General features: G+C 38.6%; 1 protein-coding gene across 1 annotated transcript in view; it reads right to left on the reverse strand.

Annotated features, from left to right (window-relative positions):
* Positions 1-22,676, reverse strand: part of PLBD1 (phospholipase B domain containing 1) — a 52,160-nt gene that overhangs the window by 26,107 nt on the left and 3,377 nt on the right. Inside the window, exons 2-4 of the mRNA XM_041736109.1 lie at positions 16,570-16,789; positions 5,379-5,462; positions 3,886-4,024 (exon numbers count right to left, since the gene is read on the reverse strand). Coding sequence (XP_041592043.1) covers positions 3,886-4,024; positions 5,379-5,462; positions 16,570-16,789 — 443 coding nt within the window. The remainder of the gene's footprint in view (positions 1-3,885; positions 4,025-5,378; positions 5,463-16,569; positions 16,790-22,676) is intronic.

A 22,676-nucleotide genomic window follows, 5' to 3' on the forward strand; every position in this document is an offset into this window, starting at 1 on the left:
ATCAATCTTGGACACATTACTTTGTATGTGGTGAGTCTACCAGTAGGATAGATACCTAGAAGTGATTTAGATTTTAATAAATATTGCCAAATTGTCTTCATTGGGCTTATTTTAATAGACACTCTTTCAGCCTCAACAACATATTGAACACTGAGTTTATTTCCATTTGGATAGGTGAAAAACAGTATCTCATTGTAGTTTATATTGGTGATTCTTTTATCCTGAGTAAGGCTGAGCATGTTTAAAAACCTTCGGATTTGTTTTTTTGTAAACTGTTCATATGCCTTATTTATTTTTCTTATTCTTTCTCTTATCAACTTTTAAGAGTTCTTTAAATATTAAGGAAATTAGTTCATTGTCTGATATAAAGTGAAAACATTATTTTTCAGTTTGTAATTTGCCTTTAATTTTAAAATTAAGAATGGTACCATACATATGAAAGAATAAAATGCATATGCACAATTTAAGAAGAAATAGAAAAAAAAATACCACTTATAAACCCACCTCACAGATTAGGAAATAGAACATTAGCTGTGCCTTGGAAGCCTCCAATCTCATCTTCCTCCTTACCAAGAGTAAGCACTCTGCTAAATTCTGTGTGGCTGTTTACCCGCTTTTCTATTACATTGTCATCTGTGTATACATCCCTATACAATGTATTTTTAAATCTGCCTGCTTTTGACTTTATTCACATAGAATTATATTATGTACATTCTTCTCCTAAAATTATTTTTTTGACATTTATCAATCTTGATAGTGTAGAAATAGCTTATTCATTTTCATTGCTATAAAGTATTCAATTACCTGAATATATAGTATCATGATATGATGAACATTTGGAGTATTTCCAGTTTGCAGCAAAACAACGGTACTCTGATTTTTTGTATAGGGACCTTCTACATCCAAGAATGTTTTTAACCTCTGATATATTTACTAGGTTGTAGAACATGTGTTATCTTTAAATGTTTCAAGTAACATCTAACCCCTTTCCAAAGCAGTTGGAACAATTTACTCAATTCAGCAGTGGTTAAGATTTCCCACTTCTGGTGTGTAATATAATCTCATTGAGGCATTTTTTTTAAAAAAGACTATTTATTTATTTATTTATTTATTTGAAAGCAAGTGAGCAAGCAAGCGAGAGAGAGCATGAACGGGACAGCAGCAGAAGGATAGGGAGAAGCTGACTCCCCACCCATTGAGGAGTTCCACACAGGGCTAGATCTCAGGACCCCAAGACCATGACCTGAGCTGAAGGCAGATGCTTAACTGACTGAGCCACCCAGGCGTCCCCTTGTTGACCTTTTAATCTGTATGTCTTTGAAATTAAGCATTTCTCCAGGTTTACGGGTCATTTTTCTTTCCTTTTCTGTGAAATTCCTATTGATATTTTTGCCTACTGCCCTTTTTTACATTGGGTATTTTCTTTAAATTTATTTGTTGTTTTTTATGTATTTCCAATACAAACCCTTTGTTAAATTATTGCAAATATTTTCTCTTGATTTGCAGCATATCTTTTCACTTTCTGTATATATAGTGTCTTCTGATGAAAAAAATTTATTTAAATTAGCAGATTTTATATTTTTCTTCATGGCTAGTACTTTTTTTGGTCTTATTTGAGATATTGATGCTTATCTTAAATCATAGTTTCCTAGGAGATGCTCAGTGCTACTGGATCAATGCTATTCTCATTATTTCTAAGCCTTCTCAAGGGGCAAAGCAAGAAAATATGACTTTTTTTTAAAGGAAGTTAAATAGTGACTTCCTACCTAGATAACAACTTTATAAACTACACTGTCTTTACTTCACTGATTTTTCTTATGCTAAAAATCTTGACATTCAATTTATTTATTTGCTTTATCTCAACACATCTATTTTTTTAAAGATTTATTTATTCATGAGAGACAGAGAGAGAGACAGAGAGAGAGAGAGAGGCAGAGACACAGGCAGAGGGAGAAACAGGCTCCACGCAGGGAGCCTGATGTGGGATTCGATCCTGGGACTCCAGGATCATGCCCTGGGCCAAAGGCAGGCGCTAAACTACTGAGCCACCTGAGAATCCCCTCACCATATCTATTAAATTTTAAAATAACAACACTAATATTATTGCTAAGGTGAGATTACTGAATTACAGTTTAAGGTAATTTTGTTTTTATTTTTATGGTGGTTGTGGTTTTTCTTGTCCTTAGGATCTATCCCATGAAGAATGTACAGTGGTAACTGTGTTAAGGTCACTGGAAATAACTGCTCTCCATGTGGTTATGCCATGAACCTGATATATAGTTAGATATATTCATACTAATTCATTTTAAGGTTTTAGGAACTGTTTTTCTTCTATATAATTCCATTTTGTTTTATAATTATGAACAGCATTTACAAAGCTCCAAAGTCAAATGTATATAAAGACACATTCAGAGAAACGTAGCTTTCATTCCTGTCTTCTCCCTTTTCTTTTATTCCTTTTTTGGTATGTAATCTCTTTTTAATAGTTTTTTTTATAGTTTATTCTTTCATTGTTGTTTATTCTTGGAAAGTTAAGCAAATCTGTCTATCCATCCATCCATGCATCCATCTTATTTCCATTTCTTATAAAAGGCAGTAAACAATTCCCACTGGTCTTCACCTTAGTTTTTTATACTTCATAACAGATCCTGAACATCTCTCCATAACAGTATTTGGTATGTAATGGCATATTTGGCTATCTACCTCATTCCTGTCGTACATCATTTATGCGGTGAGTCTTTTATGTATTTGGCTATTTTTCAGTCTTTTGCTATTATAAATTATCCTCAATGAGGAGGCCAGCACATAAACCATATTGAATTTTTGCATGTGAAACTTTGTGATAATCCTAGAAGTGGGATTCCTTGAACAAAGAATAAATGAGTAGGTGATTTGGGTACTGAATGCCAAGTTTTCTGTCCATAGCAAATATACCATTTTGTATTACTATCAGTATTTTGGGAGAGTGCTTTTTCCCCCCTTAGCCTTCCCAGCAGACTAGCCTTTCATATTTTGGAATTTCTGCCAAATTGACAAGTGAGAAAGTATGTCTCGGTATGGTTTTAATTTTGTATTTCTAAACTTAAGGCTTGGTTTATATGATTTAAGAATGTTTTGCAACACTTTTCTATACACACATATATATACATATAGTATGTGTGTGTGTGTGTGTGTGTGCGCCTTGTGTGTGAATTACCCCCAGGCAACAAAATCTTCATAATTTTTGGAAGTATATTATTATTATTATTTTAAAGATTTTATTTTTTATTCATGAGAGACAGAGAGAGAGGGGCAGAGACATAGGCAGAGGGAGAAGCAGGCTCTGTGCAGGGAGCTCAACGTGGGACTCAATCCCAGGACCCCGGGATCACGACCTGAGGCAAAGCAGACACCCATCCGCTGAGCCACCCAGGCATCCTTGGAAGTATATTAAATGGTACCTTTGGATCTTCAGTGATTTAGTAAAGCTTTTGAAAATATTATGATGAGGGCATGTGTGTGTGTATGTGTGTATGTGTTATCGGTGGTGGGAAGTATAGAACTTGTACATTTATACATTTTGCCTTAACAATTATATCACCTAAAATACTAGCTTTATTAGGTTAGTTAAATAGCTGGTACATTCATTCAGCACATTCCTTAACCTACTCCACAGCATAGTATTATGAAAGAGATTAAGAGATAAAGAGATTGTGCGTTACCCTTGAATTTTGTGTCAGATGCTGAGTCAGGTGCTAGCAATATAACAAGACAGTGTTTGTCTGCAAGAAATTTATAAGCTAGTCCTAATTTGATCTGCTTCTAGGTTGCAATGTTATTTTAAAGATAATTTCCAATATTCTTGCCATACCAAATGAATTCCAAGCAGCCTTTTAAAAATCTTACCTTTGTCTTTTCTAACATAGCCCTCCTCATTGCTCCTACATACAGCCCGTCCATTTGTGTCATAACATAGCCTACATGTCTCCAAAATGGGTCATCCTTGTATTCTTTCATGTTTTTCCGGGTCCACTCATCTTGCTTCCTGCAACAGAAATCAGATTTGCCCTAGAGATCTCCATGGTTGCTCATCCGAAGCTAAATCATACCCAAGCATTTAGAGATTATATATTCAGATATTTATGCTAGTGTAATTTACATTCTGGATCTTGTAATGTTCCAATCACCTTGAAAGGCTATCAGGGAAAATCCTAAATGATTTTTAATTTCTTTCTGGGACTATGGTTCTTCCTTGATAGCTTTCTGCATGCTCTACCTAGGTGTAACCATTTAGCCTCTTGTGATATTGAAATCTATGAAAGTCAAGGATAGGCCATCTGAATGCATTTCATATAAAACCATAATATCTTATTAAATCAGTAAGGATAAGTTATTAACTTTTTTTTGGTTATGTGGAAGTGGTAAATTTCATCAACAACAACAAAACCTCCTTAAGCACAGGGTGGTTTATATATATTTATATTTCTCTCCAATCATTTTCATAGCTTATGGTTCATTCTACTTCTGTTGTTGCTGGTAACTCCCTCAACACCTCTGTCCTAGCATGCTTAGCAAGAGTCTCTTATTTTTTATAGTCCTTCCATTCTGCTTCTCCTCTTTTAGTTCTCTGCACTTTGTAGGGAATGATTTGACAAAACTTTGTATACTGAAAGCTATTTCTGATTTTTTCATGCTATTTCCAGATGTATTTCTTAGAATACAAGGTCATTGTTTCGTGGGATCTAGCCCAATAATTTTTAATGATGCTTTGTAGGACATTAGCATTCGATGGAGAGATTGCTCTGTGTATGATCTGGAGGGCCAAGCCAGGAACCCTTTTGTCCTCAAATTGATCACAACCACAAATATAAAACAAATCATACATATAAAACAAATAGAAAACAACTCTTCTGAATATTGAGAATTATTAGTCCTCAGAAAACTTGATTACATTGGCAGTGTTCTCCGAGGAAGCTAAGGATAAGGACTGGATAACAGCTAGCACTCCAGCTAGGGTGAGCAACCAGGCCTGTGACACAGAGGCACCTCAGAGAGAGGATGAGGAGGGATCTCTGGAGTAGAGGGGCCCTCAGGTGGAAGCAGCCCAGGCATTTCACTTTGCCTTCTGTACATTGATGGTGTCTTCCTCCAGATGTGTCACAAGCAATCAATAATGACATACAACCTGACTTTTTAAAGAGTCCAACTTAGAGGACATGTCTGTAAGCAGTTTTCATGTCATTACCAAAAAGTGCTATACCTCACTACAAGACCAGCTCTGGAGTCCTGCCGAACAGATAGAAAAACAAATTGGTGAAGGAAAAATTGCCCTGCAGTCCCAATTCAGGCCCTGCAGTCTCCAAGAGGAAAAGAGGACAGAGGAAAGCTATTATACATACTCCATAAAATCTTGCACTTTATCCACGATGGAAGGTTTCTTAATCAGTTGTGGGTAGAGGTTAACAAAGTGGTCATACATGTGTCTGAAACAACAGAAGAAAATGGTTACATTTCTATTTTTCTTCTTAGAGTAGGCAAATGACAATTTTTTGAGTGACTAAAAGGTTCCCCTTTTGCAAACCTTCCCCAGCTTTTTAAAAAAATCAAATGCACAATTTAAAATTGAGAAATATTTCCAAAATATAGAAAAGCATATGATAAAACAAACACCCCAAGTATCTCTACCCAACTTTATTAAAGTCATATTTTGCCATGTTCATGCATATAGTTTATTATTTATATTTCTAAAAGATTTTATTTATTCATGAGAGACACAGAGAGAGAGGCAGAGACAAGGCAGAGGGAGAAGCAGGCTCCCTGAAGGGAGCCTGGTTCAGGACTTGATCCCAGGACTCTAGGATCATTATCTGAGTCAAAGGCAGACAGTCAGTCACTGAGCCACCCAGGCACCCTGAGCATATAGTTTTAAATAGAAATAAAACACCAGAGAGGTGCCTGGCTGATTCAGTCAATCAAGCCTGTGACTCTTGATCTTGGGGTTGTGAGTTCGAGTTCCATGCGGAGTGTAGACAGTACTTAAAAATAAATCTTTTAAAAAACATATTAGATAGAGCTGAAGCCCCTGTGTGCAGTTCTCTGACACTAATTCCACACCCTTCTCCACAGTGGTAACTCCCCAATGTTGAATGGCTGATTTATTACCTTTATGCATGTTTCTATGCCACCACTGGATATAGATTTAATGATACATACTATACAGTACTACTTAAGCTTATGGACAAAATATAAACAAGATCATATTATCATGCTACAATTTAATTCTCTTGACATGACATTTTTAAAGAAATGTATTATCTGAAGTTTAAATTTATTATTTTCATCTGCTGATAGTATTCCATAGTATCACTGTATAAGAATTCATGTATGCAACCAGCTTTTCACTGTCCTAATGCAACCTCAAACACTGTTGTAAATGTCTCTTCTTACATATTTGCATGTTCTTCTAGAATATATATAGCATATATAAAATTGCAATTGCTGGGGTGAATGCTCTATATAATTATAGTTACTAGGTATTGCCAAGTTGTTCTCCATACTGATTGCACCCATTTACATTCCCACTAGTTATGGATTAGACTTCTCCCTTGCTCCACAGTTTCACCAACACTTGGTGTAGTCAGAACTCTTAATTTTTGACAGTTTAGATGGGATTTACATGGTTTCTCATTGTTTTAATTTTCATTCTCCCTCCCCCTCAAGATTATTGGCTATTTGGGATTCTTTATTTTAAAACTTAGTTTAGAAAATTAAAAATAAATTACAAATTAATAAATAAAATGTACTTAAAAAAATTAAATGTCCAGGCACCTGGGTGGCTCATTAGGTTGGGTATCTAACTATTGATTTTGGCTCAGATCATGATCTCAGGGTTGTCATGAGGTCAAGCCCCACAACAAGCTCTTTGCTGAGCATGGAGCCTGCTTAAGATTCTCTCTCTCTCCTCCTACCCCTCTCCTGACTCACGTGCACTGTCTCTCTCTCAAAAAAATAATAAAATAAGTAGATAAATAAGTAAATGCATCTCATATGCTATAAACATTTTAATCGATATAATTAACATAACATTGTGTAAATTTAAGGTGTACAGTGTGTTGATTTGATACATTTACAGACTGCAATGTGATTACCATGGTAGCATTAGTTCACACTTCAATCACATCACAAAATTATTTCTGTTTTGTGGTGAAAATAATATCTAGTCTTCTAATAACTTTGACCCTTGTAATACAGTATTGTTGACTATAATCACTATGTTGTGCAATAGAGCTCCAGTGCTTATTTATCTACTAGTTAAAAGTTTGTACTTTTAAACAACATCTCCCCAATTAATTGATGAAAATAATCCATTTATATTTATTTTCATTTAATATACTTGGAAGTATTTGTACAATCTTTTCTGTTTTCCATTTACCGTTGTTTTCTATCGTCCCTTTTTATGTGTTCCTTGTTTAGATAACATTTTCATTATCCTTCTTTTTACTTCTCCTAATTTAAAAGCTATAAAATCTATTTCTATTCTTTTAGAAATAGATCATCATTAAAATTTTTAGAAACATTCATAACTGAATTTCCTTGTACTCTCAATGAATTTTGTCTTTCTCTTGTCCTCCAAACATGATTCATATTTTAGCAAGTTTTAACTGCCCATGGACATCCCTATCATGTTATTGTCCAAAGATTTAGTTTTAATTTTTTAATGAAAAAATTTCTATGAAAATATTTTTTTAACTTTTGCAATCACATTTTATTAAATTCTTTGTTTCTTGTATTAACAATCCTTATATCCCAGACGTTCCCTCCTGTTATTCTTGTTAGTGTATAACTTATTATAGTTTAACAGAAGTCTGCGGGTGGTAAAACAGTTTATGTATCTGAAAATATCCTTATTTTGCCCTTGCTCTTGGATGAACTTAAATGGTTTTAAGATTTGAGTTTAGTTATTTTCCTGTAGTACTTTTAAGATCTTGTTTTCATATCATCTGGTTTTATTGTTGCTGATGAGAAAAATGCTATCAATCTAGCTGAGATTCCTTTGTAATCAATGTCTTTTCTTTCTGATAGCTTTTAAGATTATTTATCCCTGGGGTGCCTGGGTGGCTCAATTGGTTAAGTATCTGATTCTTGATTTCAGCCCAGGTCATGATCCCAGTGTTGTGGGATTGAGCCCCGTGTTGGGCTCCATACTGGGTGTGAAGCCTGCTTGAGATTCTATCTCTCTGTCTCTGTCTCTCTCTGCCCTTGCCCCCCTTCTCTAAAAATTTTTTTTTTTAAATTTAAGATTATTTATTTATTTATTCATGAGAGACAGAGAGAGAGAGAGAGGCAGAGACATAGGCAGAGAGAAGCAGACTCCCTGCAGGGAGCCTGATGTGGGACTTGATCCCAGGACTCCAGGATCATGACCTGAGCCGAAGGCAGATGCTCAACCACTGAGCCACCAGGTGTCCCTAAAAATATATTTTTTAAATTACTTATTTCCAGTTTTCTGTAGTTTCACCCAGTGTGCTATAGCAATTTAATAGATGTGTTTTCCAACTGAGGGCTCTTTTATCTTTTAAAATTTTGATAAATCCTCAGCTATTAACCTGCCAACTATTTATCTGTAATTCCCTCCAGTCTCTTTTTTTTTGGGGCTCCTCACAGATGTATGTTGGAGTTTCTTAATCAAACCGCTCTAATAGCAGGTCTCTCATTATATTTACCCTTTATCTCTTTGGGAAATGGTCTATGTAAACGCCTCAATACTAATTTGATTCAGATTTTTTTTTCTCTGATTGTGTCCAGTTCAGAGTTTGCCCATTTATCATTTTTTAAAAATTTTGTAACTTTAATGTATACATTTCATTAAAAATGAAGTTTCATTAAAAATATCCATTCATCCTCTTATTTATTCCTTTTTTTATGTTTCAAAAATTATTCAAGCTTTACATTGTTTATAACTAAGAGTGCCTCAGGCATATTTAAAGCCTCTATTAAACCATTCTATAAAATTAATCTGAAGTGTGTTCATGATACTATTGTTGATTTTGTTGACTGTTTTTCTTAGCACTCAATTTCTTTGTATATTTTGGAACTTTAGGGTGCAAGCATTTCAAGTTGTTTGCTTATATGCTCATATTCTCTTTCTCCCCACCTCCACCACCTCCCTCTCCCTTTTCCCTAAGTGCCTCCATCTGGCTCTGTGAAAACCAGGTCTTACGGTGGCTTTGTGGGGACTTCTTTCCTATGGAATATTGCTGATGCATATGTAATTGAGCCAGCCTGTGGATGATTTGGTGTCTGTTGCCTTGCTCCCTTACCCCCCAATCCCAAACTCATGGTTTCTTATACTGTACACTAGGATGCACATCAGTATAAATTAGTCTGTGGTCTCTTAATTTTATCAGTCAAAAGCAGTAAGGTTACTTTGTTTCAGCCTCTACTCAGCCCACTCAAACCCAGAGGCCTTCACCCATCAGCAGGGACAGCTGTCTCTGCTTGTTTCATGCTAAGTACCCAGCGGATCCAAGCTTCATCATTGTTTTCTTTTCTATTTCTGGCTAAGAAGATGTTTTATCTTGTTTGGGGGCCTACTGCATTACTATAATGCTTTCTACATTATCTACCTTTTGCTATGGCGCAAAGTGGGTAACTTGTGACTCCCTTGTGCTCTCTGGACTGGAAATTTATCTAAGGTCCTAGTTTTCATTTAATGCTTTTTACTGACTGAGGAAGGTTGGCATTGTAAACAGGAGGTGACTCAGATTCTGCAAATAGGAATTTGGCTGGTTATGCTTTGAAACTTTAGATTTCCTTTATTTAGTAATTTCCAGAACCGAAACTGATAAAATGAGATCCGTTCTATTGCCATTTAGCTAAACAACATTAAAATACTTTGAAATCTTTTATTTTGTGATCCTTGAATTCAATATGTTCACTTCATGGGCGCTTTTTCTTCAAATTACTTCTAAATTTTTTTTAAAAAACTGAGTTATCACATTTAACTTTTGTTCCCCATTTTTATGGTTCCACATTTATATTATTAAGTTCATCACTTTTCTCTATCCACTGCCTCTAAAACTGAGGGAGGAAACAGTGATAAAGCTAGATAGGTATGTGGGTGACAAGAAAAGGACCCTCTGCATTGGCTCATACTCCAGGTGACTGGAATACAGAAACTCTCTTTGAGTTTGATGGCTTGATCTAGTTGCTTGGTGAAGAAACAACCTCATAGTTTGCTACCCCAGGACTTCATGAGGAAGTGGAGATGGCTGCCTGGGCTGTCTGGGCTCATGATCCTTGCATACCTCAGTGAGCTCTGGGGAGCAAACCTTTTTTTCTATGGCCTGAGGTGGAATAAGTGGACATTGGACCATATGGGAGCAGAAGACTACTGACATTTGTGGTGACTACTGCAAACTCAGGTGCCACTGATTATACAGCTGGAGACCAGGGACAACATAGAAACCTCATCAGATGTCACATAGGGAAACATCCAAGCTAAAGACTAAACAAGATTGTTCCAATTCGGTGGATGCTGGAGAAAGACAAAGGATGACCATTGATTGAACATCTCCCCTTCCTCCAAGATGCCTCAGTAATACCAATGGATCAGTAATACTAATTACTCCAAGATGGATCAATAATACTCACCCATGCTGACATAAAGTGTTTGGAAGAGGAGTGAAACATTCTGAATGGACTTGGTTTAAAAAATGTTATTTTGTTTGTACAGAAATGGCTATGGTAACATTTTCTGCCATCAGAAGGAATGAGTTCTTAAAATTAAAACTAAAATGATTCATATGAAAATAAAGTGCTATTTTGGAAAAAATAATTTGGGGGCCATTGACCTACAAGGCTCACTCAGGTAAAGAAGCAAAAAATTCATACTTTTTACCCTGAGTCTTCATCACTACACCCCGCTTACTCTCCCTCTTGAGTTCTAGATCCTCTCTCATTTTTCAGTCTGTTTCAAAATAGTGCTAGGTTTCCTAACTGGCGTGATTTTTCCCTCCACAGGGCACTTGACTATGTCTATAGACATTTCTGGTTGTCACTTTAGGGGGTGGGAGAGAAGGTGCTACTGTTATCTAGCAGATAATGCTATTAAACATACTACAGTTCACAGGACAGCCCCCACAAACAAAGAATTATTCAACCCAAAATGCCAATGGTGCCAAGGTTAAGAAACTTTGAAACAGAGGAACATGAATATTGACTTGGGGGTGGTTGCTGAAGACGTCCACATAACAGTAGATAGGACAGATGGAGGTACAGATGGTTAACTGGGTTAGAATTGTGGAACAATCCTCTTTTTTTGTTGGGAGTGATGGGACCAGATATTCCAATTCTGACATTCAGAGCAGGGGAAGAGGAACCTCCACCTTGAGATCAGAAGAGGAGGACTCAACTGATTCTGGAGCCCAGAGGAATACAGTCCACTTGCAATTTCCTCGTGTTGAGGTCCTTCTCTGATCCTGGGTCTGGGATCCTACACTTTTGTGTGCTAGAGCAATAATAAAGTATAGCTGTTGAGGGCAGAGACTTTGAATTCTGAGTTTGAAGGCTGACTTCACTACTTCTAAGCTATATGACTGTAAGCAAGCTTCCCAATTTCTCCAGGCTTCTAAATTCTCATCAAGCAGAGCTAACACTAGTATCTACCTCATGGATATGTTATATTAATTTCAGCTCTGTGGTGTGCAAAGTCAGTAACTTTACTCCTAAGTCAGCCGAGACTTTGCTTACCTTTCCATGTCTCACATGCATGCTTATGTGAGAATCATAAAGACATAAGTACCCCCACTTGCACCCTACCCTGAGTATCTTTGCATTACATAAATACCATATCATTTTGCACTTATCAGGTACTGTCTTCTACTCTTTTCTATTTGCTTCAATTTTCTGGGTCTGAGGCCATAAAAAGCTCCTTTAGTATTTCCTAGAGCAATTAATCCATTTGCATGTGTGCATGCATATGCATGCTCAAACTCTGTAGCTAGACAACCTGGTCCCTGCTTACTAGCTCTCTGACTTTCGGCTCATTACTTAACTGCTCTGTGCTCAAATTTTCAGGTCAATAATAATGGGAATAATAATATGTCCATCATAGCGTTGTGGCTTAAGTAATTTAGCTTGTAAAATGTTTTGAACAGTGTCTGCACATTTTACATGCTATATAAGGGCTAGTCATCATCTTTACTGCCGTCATCAGAAGCAGCAGTACTTTATGCTTCATGTTAAGTTCCCAATAATTACTAGTTGATGGTCCATTCTATATTTCTGAGGGTGGGAATGTGTCTCACTTATCTTTGCTTTGTCTACAGTCTGGGATGGGAAGTGTATTAAGTTGCTAACATCCAGGAACCGAATTGAGGACATGGAGATTTCTGAGGTGTTTCTTGGTAGTAGGCCAGAAACAAAAAAGGGACCACTTGTGACTACTTTCTTTGCTTGTGCTATAATCTTTTTTTTTTTAAGATTTTATTTATTTATTCATGAGACACACACACACACACACACAGAGAGAGAGAGAGAGGCAGAGACACAGGCAGAGAGAGAAGCAGGCTCCATGCAGGAGCCCGATGTGGGACTCGATCCCAGGATTCCAGGATCACACCCTGGGCCAAAGGCAGACAATCACTAAGCCACTCAGATGCCCCTACTTGTGCCATAATCTTACTAAAACCTCTTTTCATCATAGTTTTAGCAACCTTGTGTCAACATATTAACTTAAATAGAGTTCTCTTTGAAGAATGTGCTCAGGAGCTAACTTGCCCCTATCTCTTTTCCCCCTCTCAGAGCCTGGCACAAGGCAGTATAACATGTTTGTTGCAGCGAATTGGCTCACTCCAACTAGATAATTCCATTGGAGATACTTCAGCTGTTGCCTCAGCCATACACACACACACACATACACACACACACACACATGCACACACACACACACACACGGTCTCAGCCACTTTATTATAAACTGGAGCAGACCTGATACCCACACCCTCATCATCATTCTTTCCAGAAAGGTTTCATGACTCATTTTATTAAAACCAATCTAGGATTATTTATCAGCTTTTACATCATTAATGAGACATGAGACACTCTGATTAGGGAGCCACCCCATCAAGTTAAAAAATGAAGGAAGAAACTCCATTTGGCTGCTAGACACTGCATTACATGGAAATACGTACCTCACACTTCTGGTTCATCTCTAAAGAACTGGAACAATACAGGATTCAATTAAACCTAATCAGCATGTTGTTAAACAACTGCTGGGGGCAGAAGCACTGTGGGACCTGCCCCTAAATCACGAGCAGATGGTGGAGGGGAGAGATGGAACTCATACCAGTGGGAATGGAATCAGAAAACACTTTGAGAAGATAGCACGTGAGATGGGTCCTGGGAGTCTTAAGCAATATTTCAATTGGTGGAGATGGGAGAGGCACCATCTGGTTCTCAGAGAACGCAGTGCTAAGAGTTGCTGGAAAGGGATGTGTGACAGGCTGATGGGGCAGCATGGGACAGCTCAGGAATCCCATGGTGAATGAATGAATGGTGAATGGTGAATGGTGAATATTGCGTGGTAAAGGCAATATTCCACGGGGAGCGACTCCTCAGGAGATGGGGGTATGTGGGAGAGTGTGAGGAATGGCAAGACAGTGAGAGAAGCCCCTGGAAATGTTTGCTAGATCTGCTGCTACCACTGTACGTGGTGGGATGATTGTGTGGCAGCAACACAACAAGCTTGGAGCTTCGCGATAAAGTGCAGAGGGCTGGACTATTCTCTGGAGAGTGTTGTGAGAGTTCACAGAAGCAACAAATTTTTGAACACATCAAATGAAATGATGGAGGATTTGAGGATATTTCTTTGTAGGTTTTCATTTGGCCTCTCAAGTATGTCAAGTTGGAAAGAGCTAATTATTTCCTCCTGAGTACTTAAATCAAGCTCTTTATCAGTGTTCCACTGTTCATCCCCCAATGCTCAACCTCTCACATACTTCTTCCCCTCAAGGTTCTGGAGACTATAAGGTATGTTGCTCCATTTTAAATGTGGTGATGTGGGAAGAACATAGCGGCCCTAAACTTCCCATTGTTCTTGGCTGCTGCCCGAGCAACTCTGAAAGCTGGAAGGAAAACCCGGGGGGCACCTAAGTGGCTCAGTTGGTGAAGCATGGGACTCTTGGTTTCAGCTCAGCTCATGATCTCAGGGTCATGAGATGGAGTCCTATGTGGGGCTCTGCACTCAATACGGAGTCTGCTTGAGATTCTTTCCCTCTGCTCCTCCCCGCTTGCTCATGTGCATATCCACACACACTCCCTCTTTCTCAGATAAATAAATAAATCTTAAAAAATAAAATAAAAACAAGAAAAGGTGGCTCTTTCTTTTGGCCTTTGGCATAAATTCACTTTCTCAGTCCAGGCTCAGATGCTCTTGCTCCAAGGCTGTGTTTTGGTAAGTGGACTCATACCTTGCAAACACCCCCAATTAACAGTCCCCAGGAGTATAGGTTTTTCAAATTTATTATTATTTTTTTAAAAAAGAGAGAGATGCACAGGTGTGCCATGGGGGAGGGGTGTAGGGAGGGGGAGAGAGTGAGAGAGAGAATCTTAAGCAGGCCCCACACCCAGCACAGAGCCCAACAGAGGACTTGATCTCACAACCTTGAGATCATGACCTGAGCCAAAACCAAGAGTTGGACATTCAACCGACTGAGCCACCCAGGTGCCTCAGGAAGTTGTTTTCATCTTAAAAGACTCACACATGTCAAATTTTCCTTGAAAGGACATGGCAAAAATGCAGAATAAACAAAAAAAAGCCCCAGTTACTGAGTAATAGCTAAATGTTTTTCTTTTAAGAAATAAAATTTTTACTCTAATACAGAAGTATTTAAAAGGTTACTAATAGAATCTATATTAACCCATATTTCTATGGATCTTCTTCATCAATGGATAGAGGTACTTAAGGATAGGTCAATGCTTTATATTAGTAATAAGGGTAAAATGATAAAGTCACCCCTAGAAGTGAGATGTTAAAATTTATGTTTTCCTGAGACATAAGAATTCCACTTTTGTCAAAAGCCTCTGGCAAACTCCCCAAAGTTCCTGCTTTAGTACCCGTACCTAAGGAAGGTGTGCTCATCCTTAGAGCAGTCTCAGATTAGAGCTGCTCGCTCAAATCAGTTTCCCATAAAGGCCCATTATGTATAGTACTCATGACAACTTAATGCATTTACAATCACACAACTTCAGCTCAGACTACTTCTCTAAACTTGCAACTCAATTTAAATAACGCAATCAGAACTAGAGGATACATAGTAAATACAGATTTGGAGAGAAGGATGAAAAGTTAAGATATATAATATATACATATATATATATACAGATACATCATGTATAGTTATATCTATACACAAACAGATTTATAGTGTATAGTTTTGAATATGTTTTTATTTTATTTTACTTTTTTAGGGTGAGGAGGGGTAGAGGGAGAGGAAGAGAGAATCTTAAGCAGGCTCCATGCCCAGAGCGGAGCCCTATGTGACGCTTGATCTCAGAAACCTGAGATCATGATCTGAGCCAAAATCAAGAATTAGATGTTTAATCGACTGAGCCACCCAGGCATCCCTACACATGTTTTAAAAATCTTAATCAATTTATAAAGTTTTATACATCCCTGAGTACTATACCATTAAGGGGACTTGTATGGTAGAGTAACAAAAATTTGGTATAGAAAGAAAACCAGGAATTTCTAGTTCATTAAAAAAGAGCTATTGGAGTGCAATAATTAGTTATTCAACATTTGATATAATCACCAGTACACAGAAACAAGATCAGCAATGCACCTACTAAGGTGCCTTACTAAGGTGGTAACAGCACAAAATAGGGTTTGGTTAAGCTGCCCTCAATAGTCTAGATCACAGAGAAGAAAAGAAGAGAGCCAAATCATCAAGACAGTTTTTATATTAAAGAAAGGATGAGACTTGATTAAATGAGTTGCAACCTTCTTTTCCTTAAAGAGCTTCTCCCTGAAAAGGATGTATCCTGATTGCATTATTATTAACTACATCCTTGTTATTTTCAGAAGACAAGGGAAAGGCTGACGAATTAAGTAACAACAGAACTAGAAGGAATATTTATATTAGACATCAGAATTTCAATTTAAAATCTTTGCCCTCTTGAAAATATTGTTTTAAGACCATTGGAAAAAAATGCTCTTACATTTTTAAACTTAATGAATCCTCTGTGTTTTGTGTTTCCTGATCACTCCACCTATCATAGTCTTTCTACCGGACAATAAATGACTCATGGGATAAAATGGCTTAGCTGTATTTGAAAACAGTTTCACAAAAAAGGAAAGATTTTATGGGCCATGAGAATGGAAGAATGCCACAGTTGGGGGCTTTGTTTCTTCCAAGGCAGGTACTGATGACACGTGCAAATGTGGTTCTGATCATGGTTCTATCACATGAGGAGGACCTCAGCTACATTTCTAATGTCCAATGTCAGTCAGGAAGACAAGATCTACTGGTGGACAAAGAAAGGAACAGAAGTTGCCAGGTAGTTCTCCACCATGACTGAAGTACTTACGGGGCAGTGAGGTAACCCTCCAAAAAGCCAGCCACAAACATGGTGATCTCATTGCTCAGGATCTGAGAACCATATCCCGCTCTGATCTCCAGGATGCCCCAGCCTGTGGTTTTCACAGAGTCATTGTAAAAGCCATAGGCATCCCCATTTCTGTCCAGTACGTTTTTGACTTGTATTGTCTTTTCATCAGGTATCCAGTATGCGGTTGCATAGTAGACTTCTGGAAGAAAAGAAGCAATAATAATCGGATGCTGTTCAACTGCTTTGCCAATGCATTTTTCCCCCATGTAACCAACAATTCCAACACATTTGCTTTTAAAGAATTCCGTTCTATTAGAATCGGGAAATCTGCCACTGTAGTTTGTCCTTGTTAGAAGTGGGAGAAAAACCAGAGCCTGATCAAAGGAGGATGAGCTCAGAGCACAGTGAACTAGGTCAAATATAGAGAGGAAGTAATTAGAGCATCATAGAGGTTGGTCTAAATGCTTCATCCTTAGAGATGGAATTCTGGAAAGGCCAGAGCTGGAGCCCTTGTTCAGAACCCCAATTCAGCCAAAGATAGGGTTCAGGTACCCACTTTGCAACATTTTTGATCCCCAAGGCAGTTGGACCAAAGCATCCATATTCTTAGGCTTCTTATCCTCTCTTGCCTAATTCTTCACACGTGACATTGATTTCCGTTTTGCAGGGAAAAAAAACCCCATCAACCGTGAGCCTCTCAAGTTTGCAATAATTTTGTGAATTTAGCCTTACAAATCCTATAGCCATCTCTCTCTCTCTTGGTTCACCTCAATCCCTCTACCCATTCTATGGATCGGCTCCTCTCACTTTCTTTGGGAACTTTGTTCATCCTGTGTCTTCTTGTTCCTATACCCTAATGCTTTCTTCCTGCAGTGGCTCCTCCTGCTTTAGTGTCCTGACATGCTCCATTGTCTCATGGCTAAGGGCAAACCAATCACGGAAGCTCTCTCTGGATCCTGAGACCAGATTTGGCCATTGCCAGAACATCTCATGCCTTTCTTGAAATTATTACGAATATTACAGGGGACACTATGTCAGGGGCTATGCGAAGTACTGGTGAGAGAGTTGTGAATGTGGCTGGCCCATTTCCAGACCTCATCTTTTAGAAAGAGGAACACACACACACACACACACACACACACACACACACACACCACTTCCTCATGTTCCTTCCATCAGCCTGCTGCAGCTAGCATCCATGCTATTGGCACTGCTCTGGCTTGGGTCACTGATAACACCCTTGAATCCTAATGCCACATGAATGCTTTCTATGCCGAAAGCATTTGACCCTGATGACCACTGATTCTTAAAACTCTTGCTTCTTGTGCATCTGGAACAACATGAATCTCCTGAATCTCCTCTTCCCCTGCCTGCTTTTCTCCTCACTCTACCCATGGGTTCTTCTTTATCTTGTCCACTCAACAGCACACTTGTTAATACCACCTGGATGATTCCATAAGCAAAAGAAATTCAAAATATCCAAAAGAGAACTCATATTCTCTCTCCCACCCTTCCTCCTCCTCCTGCTTTCTAGCTCTGTGATCTTTCCACCTGAGACCCAAGGCCATCGAGGCCTCCTCTCTCTCCTGCAAACTCACATTGAATCAAAGCCTCCTATGTATCTCTCCCTCCAGGCTCTACCTCTGTAGCTCCACCTTTCTAGCTACTTGAGGTATCACAAGCCTTAACTATGATAAAGTCCTTTTTCAAGGTTCCTCTGACCTGTAATTCACTCTTCATAATCTGCCAGAGTGGTGACCTTTCTAAAATGCCAAGCTGATTTGTTTACCTGCCTACCAAATCTTTAATGACTTCCATTTCCTAGAAATAAAATTCTTTAGCTTACACCCTTGGTCTTTACTATCTGCGTTCTGCCTACCAATGCAGCTTTTATCCACTACCCCATGTATCTGGTGATCTGGAAGCCATTATATACCACTCTTCCACCTGCCATGAGCTCTTTCAACACCTCTGACTTTGCGTATGCTATTTCCTCTGCCCAAGAGTTTCTCTCTTGTTAACTGCATGGCAATCTCAAAATTGCTACTTAAGACTAGGGAAGCAGGGATGCCTGGGTGGCTCAGTGGTTGAGCATCTGCCTTTGGCTCATGTCGTGAACCTATTTCTGTTTATGAATGTCATTATTTCCACTTAGCCCTTTTTAGAGAAAGTCCACCATACCATTATGGTCATGACTTTACTCAGAAGGAGTCCTGGGATTGAGTCCCGCATTGGGCTCCACATGGGGAGCCTACTTCTCCCTCTATTTCTCTGCCTCTCTCTGTGTGTCTCTCATGAATAAATAAATAAAATGTTAAAAAAAATAAGACTTGGGAAGCAGGACCCGCTTTGTGGGGGCTGACTTGCTATGAGCTCAATGTAACTTGCTTTTAGGATTTCTTTGGGCCTATAACACTGTACTGTAACTCACACAGCTGCTCCTAACCTATGAACTCCTGGAAGCCATAGACTCAGCACTATACTAGTATAGCACTATACTAGTAACATACCACTGTACTAGTGCTGAGTCTATAATAGATACTTGTTAAGTATCTGTGAAAGGAAGGGAGACAGGAAAAAAGAAATGGTGAAAGAAAATGGTATGTGATACATTTGTTTCTTGGCCTAAGAAACTATTGCACAGTTGCTTAGGTTAAAGACTAAATTTACATTCAGGTCATCAAAGAGATGGGAAGAGGTCAGAATGACTCTCAGGTTCTAGATTCAGACTCAGTGAATGGATGTTAGTGTATCATTCATTCCCTCATTGAGAGAGGGAGCAGATGGGATATAGGTCTGGGAGGGAATATGAATGTGTTTTGGACATATGGTGTTTTCACTGGTTAAAATAACAGAAAGTTCAGACTAAATTTTATGTAGGGTTATCTATGGTCAACATTAAAAGTTGACTCAACTTTTTTTTTTTTTTGGTGCCAACATTGTCTATTGAATGCTAGAGTAGCATAGCACCTTGTCCCAAGGGGCCTGGGTAATTGGCTGGGTCTTGGTCAAGCTTAAAAACTAATGCTAATTACATTCATGCTAATGCTAACGTTATGGCCCTTAAAGAATGATCCTGAGTAGCAAAGTTAATTTACTTCTGAGTAAAGTCATGACCATAATGGTGGACTTTCTCTAAAAAGGGCTAAGTGGAAATAATGACATTCATAAACAGAAATAGGTTCACAAAACTTTAACAGACTTCTGGGGACAAGTAACAGTCTAATTGATAATAAAGTCAACTGGCCACAATTTGACAATTGTGGGTGGCACTCAAAGAAACTTTCCTTCTTCCAAATACAATAAGTGTGTTTTCCAAATTGATTTGGGATCACAGTGCCATAGCCTCAACCTTTCCCTAGCTTTCTGCACACTTTCTCTTCCACCCACACCTCCAGGGAGTCTTGCAGGGAAATGAAAAAAGCATGTCTGACCAGAAACGTAGCAGCCACAGCTGCTACAGCAGGGGCAGAGTCATAAACAGAAACTGTAAAGGGAAGAAGGAAGGTGAACCAGCCTTGGCCTCTTCCCTTTCAGTTCTAGCTACATAGCACGATTTTAGCTCTGTTCCCTTCTCCAAATTCTTGGCATTTCTCATTGAACACCATGGTCTTCCCTAACTTCACCTTCTATTCCAATGGCCCCTTTTGCCATAAACCTTGACTTGCTCTCCATCCAAGCAATCAAGAACTGTGTTTTCACTGCTGCTGGCACTACCTAATTTCCTCACCACAAATAATACACTTCTGCAAATCGGTGCTTTTTTGACAGTAGTGCACCTCCAAGCATTAAAAACACCTTTTCCCTTAAGGGAATTCAATGATAAGAATGTACTGTTAACAAACTGGCCAATTTAGTAAGTGCTTGGTGAAGTAAGCCAAAATCTGAAGAGATTTCTTACCCCATCCCTAACTCATGTCCTCCCTTCCTCAATGTTTTCTCTATGCATTGAATCTTTTGGTTTTCCTGGTACCATGGTACCATGCTACTTTCTGATTTTCTTAAATCTTTTAATAGTTTAAACCATTTTACTTCTCTCTCTCTCTCTTTTAGATTTTATTTATTTATTTGAGAGATAGAGAGAAAGAAAGTGTGAGAAAGAACATGAGCTGGGGGAGAGGCAGACAGAGAGGCAGAGATTCCTGCTGAGCAGGGAGCCTATGTGAGGCTCCATCCCAGGGCCCCGGGATCATGACCTGAGCCAAAGGCAGACATCAACTGCCTGAGCCACCCAGGTGCTCCACTTCTCTATTTTTATTTATTTATTTATTTATTTATTTATTTATTTATTTATTTATTTACAACATCTCCATGTTCGGAGACAGATGTCATGAAAAGATGAACAGCAAAAAAGGTAGAACAGAAAAAAAAAAAAAAAAGGTAGAACAGTATCGCATACTTCAAATCCCAGTCTAGACTCTATACACACTCTGAAGGCAGAGCCGGGTCCTGCTTACTGCTGGGTATCCTTGGAGTGCTGTACCTGGCACAATACTGTTTCTGTGATGAGTCTATTTAATTGTGTGTGTTCTAATGAAAACAAAATATATCAGAACATCCACAGAAGTTAATATAAAAGAACTCAAGTCATTATGTTCTCAAACCCAAGGAAGGGGCTTACGGAATGACGCCCCTTCAGACGCCCAAGGGCAAATGCCATGTGTTGGTATTTCCCCCAAGGGGAAATGAGATTTAAGATCTTCAACAGCAACATCTTCAAAATCAACATACTTGGTAAATATCTGTTGAATCAATGGGAATGTTACTTTATAAAAACAGATGGAAGAAGCCTCATTTTTATACTTATATTTATATTACTCTCTACATAAAAATCCAAACACCCAAAGAAAATATATTTACTTGCATATTCTAGTTTTTTCTAGGAGTTGTTTCCATTTGGAAAAAAAAATCCTAATCCTGTCTTAGAATTTGTAAAATAGTCATAAGTGGCCTACATCACTCTTTCCCATATTTGGAATCTATTTTTCCAGGCACTTCGTTAATGATAGAGTGAGTGGTTTTTAAGCTGGAGCAATGCAATTTTACCTAATTTATTCAGTAAGTTAGGTAGAGAAAAAGAGGAACAAGCATAAGAGAGCAGATGCAGAATATGTGAGAGGAAATATTTAAAAAATTAAGACGGCGATTTAATCTATTTAGATTGAGTTTAGCTGACAGTTCTGATTCTGATCCTTGAATGGCTTTTCTCATTTATGTCCATGGAACATAATCTCTTTGTATCTCTCAGTGTACCTTGGCATTCCACATCCCTTCTTTGAAAGGGCTCAGTAAATTGATAGCTGGTTTTTAGATTTGCTTTGACTCTTCTTCAGAGTCACTAGGAAAATAACTGATTCATGATAAACAATCTCCAGGCAGCAAAATTCTAAGTGTTTCAGCTCTCACTCCCAATGGAAATCAGAGCCTAGGACTCTTGCTGAAAGGGGAATTATTCTGGGAAGTGCTCCCAGGAACAGGGTTGGGGAATGGGGAGAGTGAGACAGGGAAGGAGGGAAAGCTAATTCAAAGGTGTAATCTGAAAGGGAGATAGAACATGAGAGACTCCTAACTCTGGAAAACGGACTAGGGGTGGGGGAAGGGGAGGAGGGCGGGGGGGGGGGTGCAGGTGACTGGGTAACGGGCACTGAGGGGGCACACTTGATGGGATGAGCACTGGGTGTTATTCTATATGTTGGCAAATTGAACACCAATAAAAAATAAATTTACAAAAAAAAAAAAAGGTGTAATCTGAGATGGCCCAAAGAAGGGTGTAGGTAAGCCCCTGGAGACCCCATCCAGGGATGGAAGGATGAGCATTTAACTACCTGTGCCCATCCTGTGCTGATCAAAAGTTACCCTATGGAGGCATTAAATCCCTCTTCTCAGGTTTGCAAGTGCTCCAGTGCTAAATGGTTATGGTGCCAGAGAAGCCACAGAGAGCAAGGCATCCGTGCAGGGTGGCAAGGGTGAGGCACCTCACATTTCAGCTGCTGAAGTAAGGATCAAAGGCAGGGAGAGGATGTGAAGTGGAAGGCATACTGTAGAAGGTAAGTAGAAAGGGATACTACTTAAAAAAAGAAAAAAAG

The sequence above is a fragment of the Vulpes lagopus genome, chromosome 21 (genome assembly GCF_018345385.1).
Source record: "Vulpes lagopus strain Blue_001 chromosome 21, ASM1834538v1, whole genome shotgun sequence".
NCBI lineage: Eukaryota > Metazoa > Chordata > Mammalia > Carnivora > Canidae > Vulpes > Vulpes lagopus.